The 18825-nt window shown below is 49.7% G+C and overlaps 1 protein-coding gene across 4 annotated transcripts in view; it reads right to left on the bottom strand.

Annotated features, from left to right (window-relative positions):
* The window catches only part of SPG7 (spastic paraplegia 7 (pure and complicated autosomal recessive)), a 42305-nt gene extending 23617 nt beyond the window's left edge, over positions 1-18688 (bottom strand). For 3 of the 4 annotated variants that reach the window (XM_008563392.1, XM_008563402.1, XM_008563407.1), the window contains exons 1-9: positions 18352-18688; positions 17579-17681; positions 15810-15899; positions 8177-8418; positions 5353-5492; positions 4239-4341; positions 2078-2203; positions 1532-1694; positions 966-1139 (exon numbers count right to left, since the gene is read on the bottom strand). In XM_008563392.1, coding sequence (XP_008561614.1) covers positions 966-1139; positions 1532-1694; positions 2078-2203; positions 4239-4341; positions 5353-5492; positions 8177-8418; positions 15810-15899; positions 17579-17681; positions 18352-18528 — 1318 coding nt within the window. In that variant the 5' untranslated portion in view covers positions 18529-18688. The remainder of the gene's footprint in view (positions 1-965; positions 1140-1531; positions 1695-2077; positions 2204-4238; positions 4342-5352; positions 5493-8176; positions 8419-15809; positions 15900-17578; positions 17682-18351) is intronic. The other variant, XM_008563398.1, reaches the window with a different exon arrangement.
* Positions 18689-18825: the final 137 nt, after the last annotated feature.

Here is an 18825-nt window from a genome sequence, read left to right as displayed (position 1 = left end):
AAATGGATTTACAAAGCAGAGACTCGAAGAGATATCTGTACCCACATTCACACAGCAGGATTCACAGTAGCTCAGTGTCCACTGATAAGCGAATGGATACACAGGATGTGGTCCACACACACAGTGGGGATGTCATGTAGCCTTAGAAAGGAAGTTCAGACACCTGATACAGCACAGACAAGCCTTGAAGACATTGTGCAGTCACAAAAAGACAGCACTGTATGATTCCACTTATGTGAGGTCCCTAGAGTCATCAAATCCACAGAGACAGAACATGGAACAGAGGGTGGGAAGTTACTGTCTAACGGGTACCGAGCTTCCATTTGGGTTGATGACAAAGTTTTGGAGACAGATGCACAACAGTGTGAATGTCGTTAATGCCCCTGAACTTAAAATGGTTAAAATGGTAAATTTTATGACGTATGAACACTTTACCACAATATTCACCCTCCAAAACAACCTTACAAAAGTCACTCAAAAGAAAAACAAATCCATGTCACCTCTACTGTGCTGGAGCCAGACCAGAAGTGACTGTCCAGGGCTCACAGCTCAGCACCTTCCCTCATCACAGTGTCCCAACACTCCACTTGGCCTCAGACTGGGGCCGCTGCCACCCAGACACACTCAATCGCGCAAGCCACATGCTCACGGAAAACCGAGAGGTGTTGCCACTCTGTGACCTACCATTCACATTCCTAGTTTTTTCTTTTATTCACTCTTGCCTTTTTATTACTTTTTAAAATTAAAGCCGTGTTTGTTGAGGGCAGCAAGAGGACTTGTTTCTTGTTATTTTGAGAAAACAGCTCTCTGTGTGCTGATACCGGCCTCACCTACAGCAGGTGGGGATAAGCAACACTCCTGCGCACAACGGCTTAAGATGCAGAAACAGTGAACGCAAGCAGCTGCCTCCCACTGGAAGGTGACTGTTCTCAGATAGGGGGAGGGATGGGCAGCAGGGCACTGACCGTCCATTTCAACCAGAAGCTGGTTGAGTGTCTGCTCCTCCTCGGTGTTGGAGAAGCCAGACATGGTGGTAGAGCGCTTCTTGCCTACAGCATCAATCTCATCGATGTACACTATGCAGGGGGCCCGGGCGCGGGCTTCCTTGAAGAGGCTCCGCACACGGGCAGCACCAAGGCCTGCGGGGACACACACAGAGTCAGGAAATGGACAGAAAATGGGAAACAAATCCTATGCTTGTGCTGGGATCAGGTGAAGGTGTCCACTGAGGACAACTAAACTTAAACAGGTCTGCTCCCTGCAAACAGCAGCACTGGTTGCTCCTGGTGGGGGCTGCCCAGGCAGTCCCTCACAGCAGCCGCTCACCATCCTGGCTGCCCAGCCTTCAAAGCACCCAACTGCCACCCACTTCACCACCTGAGTGCAAGGCTTCTGTGACTTGGATTTCAATTGTCCTTTTCTACCCCCATTTCCTGTTCAACTCGGCCACCAGAGGAAAGACATGCAAAAGGAGAACCAGCCCAGACATGAGGTCAGTCGAGCCTGTCCACAGCCCCCAACCAACACCTACCTCCAATGACCTCCACGAACTCTGGGCCAGCCATTGCCAGGAACGGCACCTGGGCCTCTGTGGCCACCGCCTTGGCCAGCAGGGTCTTCCCACAGCCAGGAGGGCCGAGCAGCAGCGCACCCTTGGGGACCTTGGCGCCAAGCTGAAGGAAGCGTTCTGGGCTCTAGGCAGCAGCAGAGAGTGTGGCGCTAACCACTCAGGGTTTCCCAAAGTCTCAAAGAAGTGACTCACATGGAGGGCGGCTCACGAATTGTCATGAACTGGCTACAATTCAAGTGGTTCTGGAAAAAGCGTGGAGCTTCCCTGGGGACCAGGATTCCAAGACAGCGATGGACCAATCAGAGATGGACATCACAACCCCTCTGCTCTGCTGGACAGCTGTGCACTGAGCTTGTGCTGCTGGCAGCTGTATTCAGCAGCAGGGGGCTGGGGAGGTGACCACTGAACTCACAACACTTGATCAATGGAACCCCTGTCCCCGTGGTGTCTGACCCCAGGATGTTGGCTGCTTGCCCACATCTCTCTGCCACCACATGGGGCTCTCACCTTCAGATAATCCACGAACTCTCGGACTTCCAGTTTGGCTTCATGCATTCCTGCCACATCCGTGAAGCTGACTCCTTTGCCCATCTTCCCCTCCACCACTGTAAAGCGAGCCATCTTAAGCTGGTTCTATGCAGGAAGAACGAAGGGCAGGGGCTGTGCACCCCCAACATGGCAGGGGATCGGAAGCTCCACAGTGGAGGTTCAGCCTGTCGCATCTGAGCTGCCTCAACACCACAACACCACAGCCCCACAACCCCCCAACCCCCCAGGCCTGCACGGATTACTCTCTTCCCACAGTCCTGGAGGACCAGTGCCCACAGATGTGGCTCACCAGTCACTCCTCAGACATACATGTGGCAATGTTTGTTTTACGTCAATAATTAGTGACAAAGTTATCTGACAAGTTGTCTTATAAAAAAAAAAGAAACTCTCTCACACAAACTATCTTAACATCTTTTGCACAAACTATCTCATTTTTCTATATGATTTTTCCCCCTGCTATATAATGTCTTTTTCTGACTATAAAAGTAATGCGTGAGTAGTACTGGGGAGTCTCGGCAGAAATTTTTTTTTTTTTTTCCTCTTTGTCTTTTTCGTGTCCGGCAACGGATTGCAACCCTCTGTATTGCGCCCATACTGGACCGGGACCGGCAACAGGATCACAACCCTCGGTGCTGCGCCTGCACCTCACTCAGCCAGTGAGCGGCCGGTCTGTATGTGGGATCCGAACCCTCGGCGGGAGCACCGCCACACTCTCAAGCGGCACACTGTAGCAGTGCGCCACCGGGCCGGCCCTCGGCAGAAATGTTAATTAGTGACTGGAGAGTGATGGGCAAGGCTAAGAAGCACCTGATCGGGGGCTTGTCCTTTGACCAGACCCTATTTTTAGGAAGACGCGTAGGCACGTCATCAGGCAGGCATTCAGAAGATGCATGTGCGTGGAATACATCACAGTATTACTTAATACAACTAAAATAAAGTCAAAAACATGCACAAGGGCCGGCCCGGTGGCGCACTGCTACAGTGAGCCGCTTGGGAAGCGCGGTGGCGCTCCCGCCGAGGGTTCGGATCCCACATACAGACCGGCCGCTCACTGGCTGAGCAAGGTGCAGGAGCAACACCGAGGGTTGCGATCCCGTTGCCGGTCCTGGTCCGGTACGGGCGCGACACTGAGGGTTGCGATCCATTGCCGGTCACGAAAAAAAAAAAAAAACATGCACAAATTATGAAACTGGCTGAATACAACACGGCACAGCCCACAATGAAACACCACACTGCCATCACACATGGTGGTGAGTCTTCCGCCACAGACACAGAAATGTGCATGAGCCAGGTGGAACCATGGAGCAACAGCTATCCTGCTGAGGTGTTCTCCAGGCCCAACCTGAGGGGAGAGGCAGCAAACAAGGGCACCCACACTTCACAATAAGTGATAACGCACTTTAAAAGTGTATTGACGTAGGGCCGGCCCATGGCTCACTTGGGAGAGTGTGGTGCTGATAACAACAAGTCAAGGGTTCGGATCCCTATATAGGGATGGCCAATTAGCTCACTTGGGAGAGTGTGGTGCTGACAACACCAAGTCAAGGGTTAAGATCCCCTTACCGGTCATCTTTTAAAAAGAAAAGTGTATTGAGGCTGTTCTTTTGTTTTTTTAATTTTTTGGTGGCTGGCCAGTCCAGGGATCAAACTGGACCTTGGTGTTACCAGCACTACGCAGGTTGTTCATTTAAAGACAACTTTAAGACTGGCTGGTTTACTCACTGGTCAGATTCCCTTACAGGCCAGCCATCAAATAAATATGTACATACATACAATCTTTAAATTTTCTCAGCTATTAAGCTAGTAGAGTAAATCAAGGAAAAAAAATCATTCCCAGCTGATATCTAAAAACTGCAGAATAAATTGCACTATACACTCGCTTGGCTCAGCCATCCCAGACGTCGGGGAGAGAGGGGTCTCAGTTACAAGTGATTAATGGACACCCTCCAGCCAGCCAGCAAGAAGGAAAGACGAGCTGCCCAGTTCGGGCTTTGGGCTGGTCTCTGCAGCAGGCTGATTTTCACTGCGCACTCATTCTGTAATTCACGGAATTGTGCTCGGCAAGCACAGAGAGTTCCTGAGACCGCGAGCTCAATGAGGTCTGATGCGCGCAACTTACGAAAGCGCTGAATCCGCCTTCCCTTCCCGTCATTCCAGCCAGACGGAAAATGTACCACAGGATGGCCAAGCCCACCGCTGTCATCCCCAGGGCGTACAGGGCACTAGCATGAGAAAGAGAGTTATGGGCTGAGAAGTCATCACCTGAACAACTGACAAATGTGCCTTACAAAGCCAAGAGAGACAAGAGCCACCCCCATGCCTGAGACCAATGTGCAGAACAAAACAGTCATGGAAACGGGTCCTCCTGTCCGGTTCTCACCAACTACCCTCTTTCCTCAAGTTTCCCGAATGGTCAGATTGCAGGTGCAAATGCTAACCAACCTTGTCTAAACAGCCTTGTGCTGATGCCAGCAAGAGCAGGTTTCCATATGTTCAATGCACTTTGTTTTCAAAAGAAGGCTGTCTGTTTCGATTTGTAAGGCAGAATAAGGCTAGCGCTAAAAAAGCAAATCCTAAGACTTCAGCCCTCAACATGAAGTTGACATTTAGCTACAACAAAATCATCAGCACAGCCTCAGGGCACCAAGCTTTCAGGAGAGGCCAGGCTGCAGAACTCGAAGTGCACCGTTTTCAAAGTCCTGCTCGCTAGTCACTAGCATGCTGCCTCCTGTCAGACTACAAATCCACGATAAGCCTCTCCTGACCTACCGTCTGCAGTCACTGTGGGTCCCCGCAATGCTATTAAGTGATCAGCGCCTAAGCTAATTAACTTATTCCTCCTAAGAGGACTCTCAAGTTCCATGGCCCATAACCACCCAACAGCCTTCCTGTGCCTCCATTTCTCTCTCAAGACTGAAACAAGAAGTTCTACGTAAACTCCTGTTTCTACAATTTCTGTTCTGATTTCCTATTTGTTAAAGAAAGCAACCCCACAGTGAGATGAATTAAGAGATGTCGCAGACAACTAAAGCAAGGGACTAAAACAGACCCCAGACTCACATCCCACCAGGTTCGCGGCACCCTGTCACCCAACCCACACTAAGCCCACCTGCCCACAGGGACTCTAGTCAACTTCAGGCAAAGCCAGCTGAGATTTCTGTTTGCAACTTGTTTCTCACATTACAAAACCAAGCCAGGCTCAGTTCAAGAGTCAACAAAGACAACCAACGTACTTCCCAAAGAATCCTGTACGCTTGTAGGAGACTGGGATCCTGTCTTTGACCTCGATGTGCAGCTCATCTTCAGCCGCTCGAAGCTTCTCTTCAAACTTGTCTATATTGGCAACCTGCATTCGGTACATCAAGGCCAGCCGCTACGGAGAGAGCAAAGGGGACCATGAGGGGTGAGGATAGACGCCCAGTCCTGCAGGCCATGGAGAGCAGCGCCACCTGACAAGTTTTAGTTTTCTCGAACACAATTTGAGAAGGAAAATTTCAATAGAAATACTTTCCGATAGATCTATTTTCCACTAATATGAAAACGTTAAGAATACAGGGGGCGTTTGCTGTGTGCCTCAGACCCAGCTGCATGGTAGAGCACAGTGGGAGATGCATCCACGTGACACCACTGTCACCAGGTGATGCTGGGTTGGGAATGGCACAGAAACAGGTGTTTCTTTAAGGAAGCTGTTTTATCAGATGACATGTCCTAAGTTGGGCATAATGTTGCAGGTTAAAATAACCTGGGGGAATAAATCCCCAGGTATCCACCAGGGCAGTTACGAGAGCCCGTGCCACCCTTTGTCTGGGCTCCTTTGGCTTTTCAAAACATCACGACAAGTATTGTTCACTAGGGCTACGGAGGGGCAGGAGAACCTGTAGCCTCCATCTCAACTCTGACAGGGGACAGCGAAATGAAATCAGGTATATCAGCTGAAAAATCAAGCAAGGAGACTAGACAGGCGTTGGAGTTCCCGTGTGTAGCTCAGGTAACAACTAGAAGGAAGACATAGACCTGCCGCATCTCTGATGCATGACAATGGCTCAGGAGACCCTCTGACGCTCGTATCTGTGTCTGGGGAAACAGCTCTGTACAGTCCTCAGGCCTTGCCTAAGAAAAGTCGGAAGAGCAAGGCAGGCCCATACCTGAGGCCCGCAGGGCCACGCCAACAGGCGGCCACGCTGACTGGCGGCAAGGGCCCAGGGCAAGTTAGTGTATCCCCCGCGAGTCCTAGAAAGAGAAACCATCAGACACCTCGCTGCAGCCAGAATTTCTCAGGAAGAGAAGCTTGCCAAAGCACAAACACATCCTCCTGCAGATGCACGTGCTTCCCATGGAAGATGGCTCCATACCAGGTCCAGAATCTTATGCTGGGTCCTGAGTGAGCCGAGCCGGTCAGGCGGCCACTCATAAGGTGGTCTGAAACCTCCTGTGTCCAGGGCCGGCCCGGTGGCGCACTGCTACAGTGCGGCGCTCCCGCCGAGGGTTCGGATCCCACATACAGACCGGTTCCCGCTCACTGGCTGAGCGAGGTGCGGACGCAGCACCGAGGGTTGAGATCCCGTTGCCGGTCCCGGTCCGGTACGGGCGCGACACTGAGGGTTGCGATCCGTTGCCGGTCACAAAAAAAGACAAAAAGGAAAAAAAAAAAAAACCTCCTGTGTCCAGGGCCGGCCCGGTGGCGCACTGCTACAGGGCGGCGCTCCCGCCGAGGGTTCGGATCCCACATACAGACCGGTTCCCGCTCACTGGCTGAGCGAGGTGCGGACGCAGCACCGAGGGTTGAGATCCCGTTGCCGGTCCCGGTCCGGTACGGGCGCGACACTGAGGGTTGCGATCCGTTGCCGGTCACAAAAAAAGACAAAAAGGAAAAAAAAAAAAAAACCTCCTGTGTCCAGAAAGCCAAAAGTAGCAATGGACACCTTAGACGCAGCATCCTGAATAGCCCACCAAAGGGCGCTGTCCACCTGCTCTGGGCGGCTGGAACACCCCATGACCTCAGTTACTGGATTAACCTAATGGACCCCAAATGTTTGGTCTGGTCTTTTTCAATGCCTCGGACCACTCCAACACCTGGCGTGGCCATCACCACTGCATAGGAGGGTAAAGCGTAGAAATGACCCTCTTCGCTGTGCCAAGATACAGGAGCGAAAGGTCTGATTCCAGAAGCCAACTCACACCCCTTGTCCTCTGTCAAGTCTCCTTTGATCACTTGGACCCAAGTCAGCTACTGGCTCTGCAAGACACCTGCAACCCCATTGCCTGCCCAGGCCACTGAGCTCTTGGGGACAGGTGGCATCTTTTATCACCTCTCCTTTCTGTAGTGCACTGGAACTCAACTCTCACCATCTAACATCCATGTGTTAATCCTACCACCCCAACTAAATTACAGCAAACAGCTCTCTATTGCTAACCATGAGGGACCTCTCAGAGTGGGGCGCCTGCGGTGGGAGGTGCACAAGACACCCTCTGAGGCCGCTCTGCTGGCTGGCTCCCACCTGTCTCTCCACTCGCCCCACCGCTCTGCCCATCTTCTGCACTGTGTCCTCACTGCTTAGGAGAGGTTTCCACTTGGATCACTTCCTGTCCCAACTCGCCTACATCTGAGTGACCCTCTGCCAAGGCCACCCTCTCTTCTGACTTCCAGCCAACACCTCGCACAGGCCTAGACTGACCTGCACAACCCCTGCCTGCAGCTGTCTCCTAAACCCTTAACACAGGGAACTACCACGGGTCCAACCTGTCACTCATGCCCTCTTCCTTATGTTCACAGCTCCCACAGAAGCTGCAGACCTCACCAGCTTCGATGCGGAATCTGCTGACAACGCTGCCTCTCCTGGGCCCACCTCTCTATTCTCTGACAGTCTTCCTCAAGCTCCACCTTAGTAAGCCACTGTTCAGAAACCTTTCATGAATCCTAGTTTCAATCCCTAGCTACTCCCATGTTTTATAACGACCAAACAAACAAGGGGTGGGGAATGAGTGAAAAAGGAGTGAGCCCGAGCCTCCAGGTCTCCCAGAGATGGCCGCAGAGCCCACACCCCTGCCCACACTCACAGGCCGCCCAAACACCACGGCTCCAGGGTGCAGGTAGACTTCCACCACATCACTCTCGGGCACCACCTGGACCCTCTGCACCTCGCCCTTGGCCAGCATCTCATTGACAAAGTCGTTCCAGGAAATGTTGCCGCCGCTGGTGCTGAGGGCGTTCAGCAGGCTCATGACGACAGCGATGATGAACAGGGTGCGCAGCCGCTCGCGGTACATCTGGTCCTCCTGCTCCTTCCGTCTCCTCTCCTCTGGACCGGCAGGGGCAAAAGGGAGAGTCAACACAGACATATACCACCAGAAATGTCAGCCTAAAAAATATACGTAAGATATACAAGGGAACTTCAAAATTTTCATGGGAAAATAGAATTAAAAGATAACACAGACCTTTCCATAAACTTTTTGAAGTACCCTTGTATTGGGGACCATTTGATTCTAGAATTTTCCCAGAGACCAACTCTTTACCAGAACCATCAGACAAATTTCCCCAAATCACACTGCTCAGTTATGAATACCCTACTTCAGATACAGAGAGCATGAAGCTCAGTTCCCACGAGATGGAAAGCAGATGCACAGTCTGTTCTTGAGGCACGAGGAAATCCCCCGGGGAGGGGGGCCAGCCAGGCAGCAGCGTGTGATTACAGGCAAGACAGCAGCCAGCACAGAAGTCAGAGAAGTAGGCACTCTCGGGGGCATCCTAGCATAGGAGGAGAAGCTTTTGAGGAGGGCACACGGGGAAGGGGACAGTGAGGACAGCCACGTTGGCCAGAGCACCGATGGGGACAGTCCTGGGTAGGACTCCCAAAAGTGACCCACCCAAGGCCAGGCCATGATTTTCTTCACACCACCAATTAGTAAGTCCGTCCTTTCACTCTGGGGGAGGGACGGCAGACAGCGTATTTTATCCTGTGTGCTTCCCATCTACCCCAGTCCTCATGAACACCCTGAGGAGGCCATTATCACCTCCACCCATACAGGAGGCACAGCAGGGAAAGGTGACAGGCCGTGAGAACTTGTGCTGTCACCTGTGCGTGGCCAGCATCTGTGGCAAACATCTGACATGTGGGTAAGGATGGCTTTTGAGAGATGTGCGCACAGCCCTTCTCCAGTTCTGCCCAAGATGGGCCCAGACCCATCTCAGGAAGGAAAGCTTTAGCTATTTACTAGTCCTCCAAGCAATTCACGCACAAGATACTACTGTCTCTTGCTGCATGTGTCCGCCCGGAGCAAGAGCAGAGACTTGGAGACTCAGGCACAATCCGGAGCAAGACACACATGAAAAGTGAGTTTGAGGGTCAGGGCCAAACCCTGAGGTGGGATATGTACTTGGCTTCACCACCCCCAAAACAAGCTGTGCCTGCAGACACTTCTCCAAGGCCCCAACAGGTGCAATAACAGGTGGAGAGAGTGGGTGAACCCACTCCACTTTGCACTGGCCAGTGGCTTCACGCTGCAACACAACCAGGCCTGGGTACATCCCATGCACCATCTTCCTCTCCAGTGATCAATTCAGAGGAATTCAAGAAAATTTTTAATCAGCTTAAAACCACAAACAAAACCTACTAAAAAGGTTTGGCATAGCAATCATTTTGAAAATATGAAGGTACATTTTTTTTTTTTTTTGGTGGCTGGCTAGTACAGGGATCTGAACCTGTGACCTTGGTGTTATAAGGCTGCACTGTAACCAACTGGGCTAACTGGCCAGCCTGAAGGTACATGTTAGAGTGAGTTCTCACTCTATTAGTTCCCACGAGAGCTTGTTGTTGTTTTTTTTTTTTTTTTTTTTCTTTTTGTCTTTTTCCGTGTCCGGCAACGGATCGCAACCCTCAGTGTCGCCCCTGTACCGGACCAGGACCGGCAACGGGATCGCAACCCTCGGTGTTGCTCCTGCGCCTCGCTCAGCCAGTGAGCAGGAACCGGTCTGTATGTGGGATCCGAACCCTCGGCGGGAGCGCCACCACACTCCCAAGTGGCGCACTACAGCAGTGCGCCACCGGGCCGGCCAGAGCTTGTTGTTTAAAAGACCCTGGCACCTTCTCTCTCTCACTTCCTCTCTCTTGCTTCCTCTTGCCATGTGATCTGCTTGTACCTTCCAGCTGCCTGCCACTTTTCCACCATGAGCAGAAACAGCCTGACGCCCGTGCCAGATACAGCTGTCCCAGAATCATAAGCCAAATAAACCTCTCTTCTTTATAAATCACCCAGTCTCAGGTATTTCCATTATAGCAATACAAAATGGACTAAAACACCAAGTCAAGGGTTGAAATCCCCTTACCGGTCATCTTTTTAAAATAAATAAATAAATATAATTTAGGTCTTCAGTAAGTCCTCTCCTGGCCTACAAGTCTTCCTCATGAGGCACCAAGGCAGCCGAAAGGACCACAGAGGATGCTACGGCAGCAAGCATGGCACTGAGCATGGCACTGCAGGGAAAGCTAACATGCCGTCACAGGGGGTCAGGTCAGGCCACACAGTGCCGATGGCCTGCTCACATCCTCGGGTTGCACTAACCAGTGCAACCCAGTCTGAACGCTACTTAGCAAGATGCATCAAGAGCCGTAGAAAGCATGGAGTTTCTTTAACTCAGATTCTACTTCTAAAACTTCAGCCTAAGGAAACCAACCGTTAAAAGCCCCACATGTATCCATAGTGTTGGCCAGGTATGAAACTGTGGAAGCCAGTCCTAGGAGGACAAAAGGAAACAAAGACACAGACCAGACACTTACAGGACTGGCCAAGAAGATAAGATACTGGAGGCACAGGAGATACAACAAAATCTAACCCCGAGACTGCAGACCACTCTTTTTGTTTTTCATTTTTGGAGGCTGGCTGGTATGGGGATCCAAACCTTCGACCTTGGTATTACAATGCCATGCTCCAACCAACCAAGCCAACTAGCCAGCCCTATGACCCTGAGACTGTAAATAGAAAATGACATTTAAACACTCCAGATATGAAAGGCACTCCCTCTACCTGGAAGACAGACCCTCCAATCCCCTTCCCATGAAGTCCTTAACTTCTTTCCAGATGCAGCCCAACAATCAGCTCCTCCAGGACACCCTTCTCCTGAGTTGCCTCAACCTGCCTCTGTCCTTCACTCCACCTGCTGTCTGCATTTGTCTTTGTGAACGTGACATTCCAGGTGTCTGTTCTTCCTGCATACTTCTCACACATTTGCTTAGGCTACTTAAATAAACTGCAAGCTCCTAGAGAGCTGAGGGTTACAACTTAAGTTTCTCCTGCCTGAATACCCATATGCTGATGTCCCCAGAGGGGCCCAGGAAATGCACCCTCCTGAGCATCAAGCTGTACATCCACTGGACAGTGGCCTGCAGGACCACTGACAAGTTTTTTCGCCAGAATATCTCTTCAGATGAAAAATATGTCCATTGTTGAGGAGGTCACCTGAATAAGTCACCTCATGACAAATTACTGATGGTACTGAATTTCCAGGAAACAGCTACAGGAACCAACCCAGGTTTTCAGGCTCATAAATCCTTCTGGCACTGGAGACATAACCCTGGAGTGAGCCCTGTGATGGAACTTGCAAGAACTCGGGGGCCGGCCGGTGGCGCACTGCTACAGTGCGCCGCTTGAGAAGCACGGTGGCGCTCCCGCCGAGGGTTCGGATCCCACATACAGACCGGACGCTCACTGGCTGAGCAAGGTGCGGGAGCAACACCGAGGGTTGCGATCCCGTTGCTGGTCCCGGTCCAGTACGGGCACGACACTGAGGGTTGCAATCCGTTGCCGGTCATGAAAAAAAAAAAAAAAAAAGAACTGCAGGGCCACTTCACAGAGCACTCATCCTTCACAGGGACAGTGGAGACGCCCTCCACAAGAGGCTGCTGAAGCCTCAGCAGCTGCTCTTTCTGAGCTAATTTCGTTTTTAGGGTCGGGGAGGCTGACCAGGATGGGGATCCAAACCCATGACCTTGGTGTGCTCCAACCAACTGAACTAACCAACCAGCCCTACAGCAGCTGCTCTTTCTGGTTGAAATCCTGGTGCTAAGAGAACTGTGGCTTCATACACAGCTGTAAGAAACAACGCTGATACCCCTCGTCCACTCTGCCAGGTACTTCCAAAAGTAACATCTTGCAAAACTATGAGCAATGTCACACCAGGACATCAACATGTATTATTCAGTCCACCGACCTTCCTCACACAGCCCGTGTGACACACACATGCTGGTGTCACAGGTGTATGTCCAGTATCCACCACCACAGCTGAGATGCACAGCATTCTGTCACTATGAGGGTCCCTCAGGTTGCCCCTCCATCCTTAACCCCTGTCAACCACCAATCTTTTCTCTATCTCTGTAATTTTGTCTTTGGAGAATGTTCTATACAAAAATGAGAAACGATACAGAATGCAATCTTTTGGTATTGGCTCTTTTCACTCAGTGTAAGGACCTTGAGATTCACTGGAGTTATTCTGTGTATCAAAAGTTCACTCCTTTTTACCAGTGAGTGTTTTCTGTTGGTTTTTGGTGGCTTGACCTCAGTATGACCAGCACCACCCTCTAATCAAATCAACCCAAAATGGAATAAACACAAGACAATCACTTGAAGGCAGGAGAAGAGCCCACCCAGTCACCCGCTGCCTCACTGGACACGAGCAGGTGCAGGACAAGGCGTGCAAGCCAAGGAGCCAGTGACAGACCATGTCACCTGTGTGCCACAGGGCTTGCCAGAAGAGCTGTGCCTAGAATCTAACTTCAGAAGCATGTACTTGAGCACCTACCTGCCAGGACTACAACAAGTAACTGTAATGCAACACACAAGGCAGAATGCAGAACTGCTGGAGCCCACCAATCTTCCTCTGCTGAAATCCCTCCTTTCCCCCTTCTTTTTTTACCTAGAAAGGCCTTTCCCATTTCAGAGAAATATTCCCCCCATAAGTTCTTTGAATTATTTTACCATTCTGCATTTTAAATTTAATGACTTAATCTATTTAGAATTTATTTTGGTATATGGAAGATGAAAATCTAATTTAATCTTTTTTCAAATAACTAAGCAAAAGTTCCACACCACTTATTACATACTCCATCCTTTCTGTCACCATATAAAATGCCACCTCTATTATGTACTAATTCTTAAACTAGAGTCTGTGTCTGGGTTTTCTATTTTGTTCCATTAATCTACCTACATTAATCTACATCCCATGGGCCAGCCCCATGGCGCACTCGGGAGAGTGTGGCACTTGCGTGCGCAGCGGCACTCCAGCCACGAGTTCGGGTTTGGATCCTATATAGGGATGGCCGGTGTGCTCACTGGCTGAGCACGGTGTGGGCGACACCAAGCCACGGGTTGCGCTCCCCTTACTAGTCACAAAAAAGACAAAAAAAAAAAAAAAATCTACCTACTTATTACTGAACCAGTACATTAATTTGTGGGGAGAAAATAATTTTAATATCTGCCAATATGAGCCTCTCCCATATTTCTGATCTTCAAAATTCTGCACACTTTCTAATGAACAAGCTCTCATCCTGTTCCTCCACCCCTCAAAGGACTTCCTGACTAGAGACTTCTGAAATGGACGACACGCTGGAAAGGATATGCCATGTTTCGGAACATGAAGATATACCTTTTTAAAAACTTGACTTTAAGTGAAAATTACGATCTCAGTGATAAATTACAGCTTATTAGTGTGAAAGTAAACCACTAATTGTCAAATGCTGAATTTAAGTTTTACTTTAATACTTATTAGCAGACACAACTAAGTCTGACCCAGAACAGAGGACTCTTAACCAGAATCTCCCTAAACATTAAAAAACTCAACCTTTAAAACTGGTTATGTATTTTTTAGTCAGCAAAAGGTACTCAGAAGTCTAGCTGAAAACTGGAATTTCCAAACCCACACCCTCAAGAAGGTGGAGAAAGTATAATATGCAAAGCAAATTTATATGAAAATGTGTATTAAGTACTAAAAGAAACGTGGTCAAAGGACACACAGTGAAAGGCTTAAGAATACACAGCAAAAGTTCTGAAACCAGTTCAAAACAACGACGCAGTAAGATTCAGAAGCCTGGTGAAAGAATTCTGCAGACTATTCTAGTTAAGAAGTAAACAACTGTCTGTATGGACACTCACTGCAGAAGCTAAACAAAACCAAGGCTGAGCCTGAAACCAGAGAGATTCAAACCAGGTCCAACTGATGGCCATAGCACTGCTTCCCAGGAGCTAAGACCTGTCCCTCAAGAGATTTAAAAGGGAGAGTCACAACTCCTCTGAACCTCAGAGTGAAAGCACTGCTGGTAAAAACTGGAAAATCAAGCAACCAGGACATCACTCCCAAAACAGTGGACTCTGGCTGAACCTCTGTGTTCATGACAGAGAAATAATTCAATTAATCAACAGCCAAACCCTGATTCCCACATCCTGAAAACTTTTCTGAAATGTCACATGGGAGAAAAAAGTCCTCTTAACAATTACCAAAAAACTGATCAGGAAGCTGTTTCTTCCTCTCTCGGCTTCCAAGTCCATTGTGCCCTTCTAGAAAAATGAGGGCTGGGGAGCAGGGATCCTGTCTGCCAATGCTGATTCCTGGTGAGAGGTGAGTCCTCCAGGGTCCAATAAACAAACATTTCTGAGGCCGGCTTTAACCCTTATGCCCCTCAGCTCACAGGAGCTACAATTCTGAGCAGCGCTGACTTCTGGGGTAAACGGCCCCCTCTGGGCTCTCACCTTGGTCCCCTCTCCACACACACAGCAGCCACCGACAAGAGAGACCACGTCTACATGTCTGTCCCTCATGAGACCCTGCACAGAGCAGGCTTTCAATGGCTCTGATTAATCCTCAGTTTCCTCATGTGTAAGAAGGGAATAACAACAGAGCTACCTTACAGACTTCATCTCATTTAATTCTGTTCTCAAATCACTTAGTACAGTACCAGGCACAGTTTAATCACTCATAAGGATTAGCAATTTCCATTACCAGTATTAGCTCCAAGCAGCTAAAAGCAGAAAAACAGCTTTTATCTTAGAGATCTCAGAAACTGGGGCAATTCAGTTCAAACTTACCTTTTTATTTCCCCACCCTTCACACTATCAAGTGAGTCCTAATTCCAGACCAGAGGTGAGACTTAAGATTGGCAGGACATTCTTAGATCTCACAAGTGAGGTCGTTGTGCACTGGAGTAAGGGCAGGGACTAACTGGCACATAGTGGTCACTCTCACAGTGGACAGTAACCTGACCCCATCACTGTACCATCCTCTGCTCCTCATCACTCTCCTCTGGGGGGCTGCTTCCCAAGCCCAGGGCAGTGGCAACATTAACCAGGTGTGTATTGGGGTGGTTCAGCCAAGAAGTTTGGTCCCTTCCTCCTACCCCCAGAACTCTGAGTCCAGGGCAGATCTTAGAGTCATCTCTTCCATGCAGAGGCAAACAAAGTCTGCCTATCTGCAGGCATTCCTGAACACAACATGGGGCAAAGGTGCCCACAGAAGCATCTCTAAAAGAACAGACACAAAGGATCCAGCAATCTTCCAGAGATAGAAGTGGGGCAGGTGTGCACAGGGGTAGCCAAGCATGGTTGCTTAGCTTTCCACCCTTCTAAGAGTGGTTTCACCTTGCTCAAATGAGAACACATATGTGAAAACAGCACAGGGAGCTCATTCAGGAGCATCAGGAGGCAGTACCTTCCTCATCCTCAGGGGTCCTCCCCTTGGATTTATCACTGTCCTTATTCTTCTGCTTCATCCTGGAGGTGTTAAAATAGTAAGTACCACCTACAAGGGAGAGGGAAGGATATACCATCAAGGCTTGCAACGACAGGGGAGACACACAAGAGAACAATATATACTCAAGTAACCAAAGCGAAACAGAAACCATCTGAAAAGCGACGTCCATAAGATTTACAAATTTGAGATAATAAAGCACTTCTTTCTATCATTCTTAGCATAGCATTTACTAGGTTTAGAATGAGAAACTATTTTAAATAATAAAGTTAAATATCTTTATTATTTAAATTACCTAATGGAGAAAATAAGAATTAGTTATGAACATGAACTTGAGAAAATTTGAGTTTGCTGGAGAACAATTCCTTCAATATATAAAGTTACTTTAATTGAATTTAAACTAATGAACAACATAAGTGGCTTTGGCATATGTGACGACAGCAGCCACCCAGCTGCCACAATCACCAAGACAAAGTGACATAACACTCCTCACACAATGGCTCTGTCTTGCCCAAAGTCTGAACAAATCAGTGTTTAAAAATGGGGGAAGAGGGCCGACCCCGTGGCGCACTCAGGAGAGTGCAGCGCTGGGAGCGCAGCGACACTCCCGCCGCGGGTTCGGATCCTATGTAGGAATGGCCTGTGCGCTCACTGGCTGAGCGCGGTGCAGGCGACACCACACCGAGGGTTGCGATCCCCTTAACGGTCACGAAAAAGACAAAAAATATAAATAAATAAATAAATAATAAAAATGGGGGAAGTGTCTCACAATCATGACCTGAACTGTTTTTTGGGGGATTTTTTTGCGCAGCTGACCAGTATGGGGATTCAAACCCTTGACCTTGGTGTTAGAACACCACGCTCTAACCAAATGAGCCAACAGCCAGCCCCTGAACTATAACTTTCTTTACAAAGAAATTAATATAATCACAGATGAAATGACCTCGATTGCCACTTGAACATAACATCAGGTGTTTTGGAGGGCTGAAGCATGTGCTTCCTGTCCTAGAGCCACTGGGCAAATGGGTAGATTTAAATAAGGCAGATGTGTGGGTTGCTGACACTGCCAATCTGCAGGCACAGCGTTCTCCCTGACCACATGTGGGCACCAGGCTGCTTGATGTAAATTAAGAGTTGAAATATTTTACTTTTTCCTGTTCCAATCAGATAAATGGGGGAGTGCAATTACAGGTGTCAGTCCTTAGGTCCTTCAACCTAAGGTCAAGAGAAACCACAGAATGTCAGTGTTTCATTAAACAGTACAACTCTACTTAAAAGCAAATTATTTTTAGTGTATTTTTAGTTACCTTCTGGAAATAAAACATTTGGAGCCATTATGCAGATCCTTATTAAACGTTCTTTGAGCCAGCTAGATAACATGAAAACTCTTTTTCAAGCAGCCCAATCAATGCTATACACCAGACTTAAAAAAAAAAAAAAAAAAAAAAAAAAGACAACTCAAAACAGTATAAGCAAAAATGACCTGTTCAGACCTTAGACAAACTCCCTTTTCAAAACTTTATTTCAGATTATCCAAGGACTGTGGATCTCACAAGGCTCACAATAAACGGAAGACAGAGGTCCTTCTGGTGATTTTTCTTAATACTGTTTTTCTATCTATGTCCAACTAGCAATATCATCCTAACACACAAATGCCACAGGCTCTGCTTGTAAGGTAAAGAAAACCACCTCCGCCTTGTTGCTTCTGTGTTTCCTTGGTAAATTCATACCTAAAAGTTGCCAGAGTTTGAGTGGATTCTGAACTAGGTGTTGTGTCAATAATAATCTGCTGATCCTTTCAAAGGCAGGAGACAGCGGACGCAACTGGAAGCTCTGAAAAATAAAAACATTACTGAGGGTCACACCAACACCACGGCACATCAGAGCAACTCCTATTAAAAGTCTTTTCTAAGAATCAAATTTGTATTTATTTGTAATGTTCCATTGCCCTGAAATGTCAACTGCCTACTTCGGCCCTTATATTCACAGAGTAAGCAGAGTCAGACTAAAAAACTTATTTTCCTTCTCAATAGCAAAAACCAAAAACTGTAAGAAATGCACAGCTGCCTCAGATTCAGGACGGGTCGTCATTAGCCTGGAACACAGGGTCATAATTTAAATTGCCCTCACAAGTTATGGGAGGACGGATTCAGGGTCGTTCTGCTTTCAGAACGAGACGCCTCCCTTAGCACGACTGGACCCGGCCTTCCCGTTCACAGGGTCCTCAGCGTCTGCACCGGCGACGTCAGCAGGCTCGACGCCACTCAGGATCCCCCAGCAGTAGGAAGGCGCTGGAGGCCGCCCGACGGGATCGCTCGGTGCGAGCCTGCAGTGATATACGCTCCACCGGAAGGCGGCGAGATTCCCCCTGGGTTTGCTTTTAGGCCGGGAAGACAGGCATAGAACACCTACGCGAGCGGCCGAGGCCAGCGCCGTCCGCCCCGCCCGACCGCGCAGGGCGAATCGGCCCACCCCTGAAGCCGGGTCCGCGCAGGGGGATTACCTGCGGGGCTCGGCCTCCGACCCCGACGACACCCACCGGAGGCCTGTGGGCCAAGTACGGTCGCCTCGTCCCGGCCCCGGCGGAGAGGGTAGGGTTCCAGCCCGAGCCTGGGCCCCACAGCCGCCCCAGGCCCGGGCCCCGGCGGAGCTCGCGCAGCAGCACCAACGCCACCACCATGTTGGCCCGGAAGCGCCGCCTGCACGATTGGTGTCGGAGAGGCCTCCTTGGGGCGCCTGCGCGGTCCGGGAAACGGGACGGGGGCGGGGTCTCCTCGGGGCGCCTCCGAGGTCGGGGAAGAGGGCGCTTTCTCGGGGCGCCTGCGCGGTCGAGGTCGGAGGGGCCTCCTCGGGGCTCCTGCGAGGTCCAGGGAAGGGGTGGGGTCTCCTTCGGGCGCCTGCACGGTCAGGGGTGGCGGGGCCTCCTCGGGGCGCCTGCGCGGCCGGGGGCGGGGCGGGCGCTTCCTCGGGGCGCCTG

The sequence above is a fragment of the Galeopterus variegatus genome, unplaced genomic scaffold (assembly GCF_000696425.1).
Source record: "Galeopterus variegatus unplaced genomic scaffold, G_variegatus-3.0.2 Scaffold174, whole genome shotgun sequence".
Taxonomy (NCBI): Eukaryota; Metazoa; Chordata; class Mammalia; order Dermoptera; family Cynocephalidae; genus Galeopterus; species Galeopterus variegatus.
Note: the sequence above shows the minus strand (reverse complement) of the source record. Positions and strands in the feature narration are given on the sequence as shown.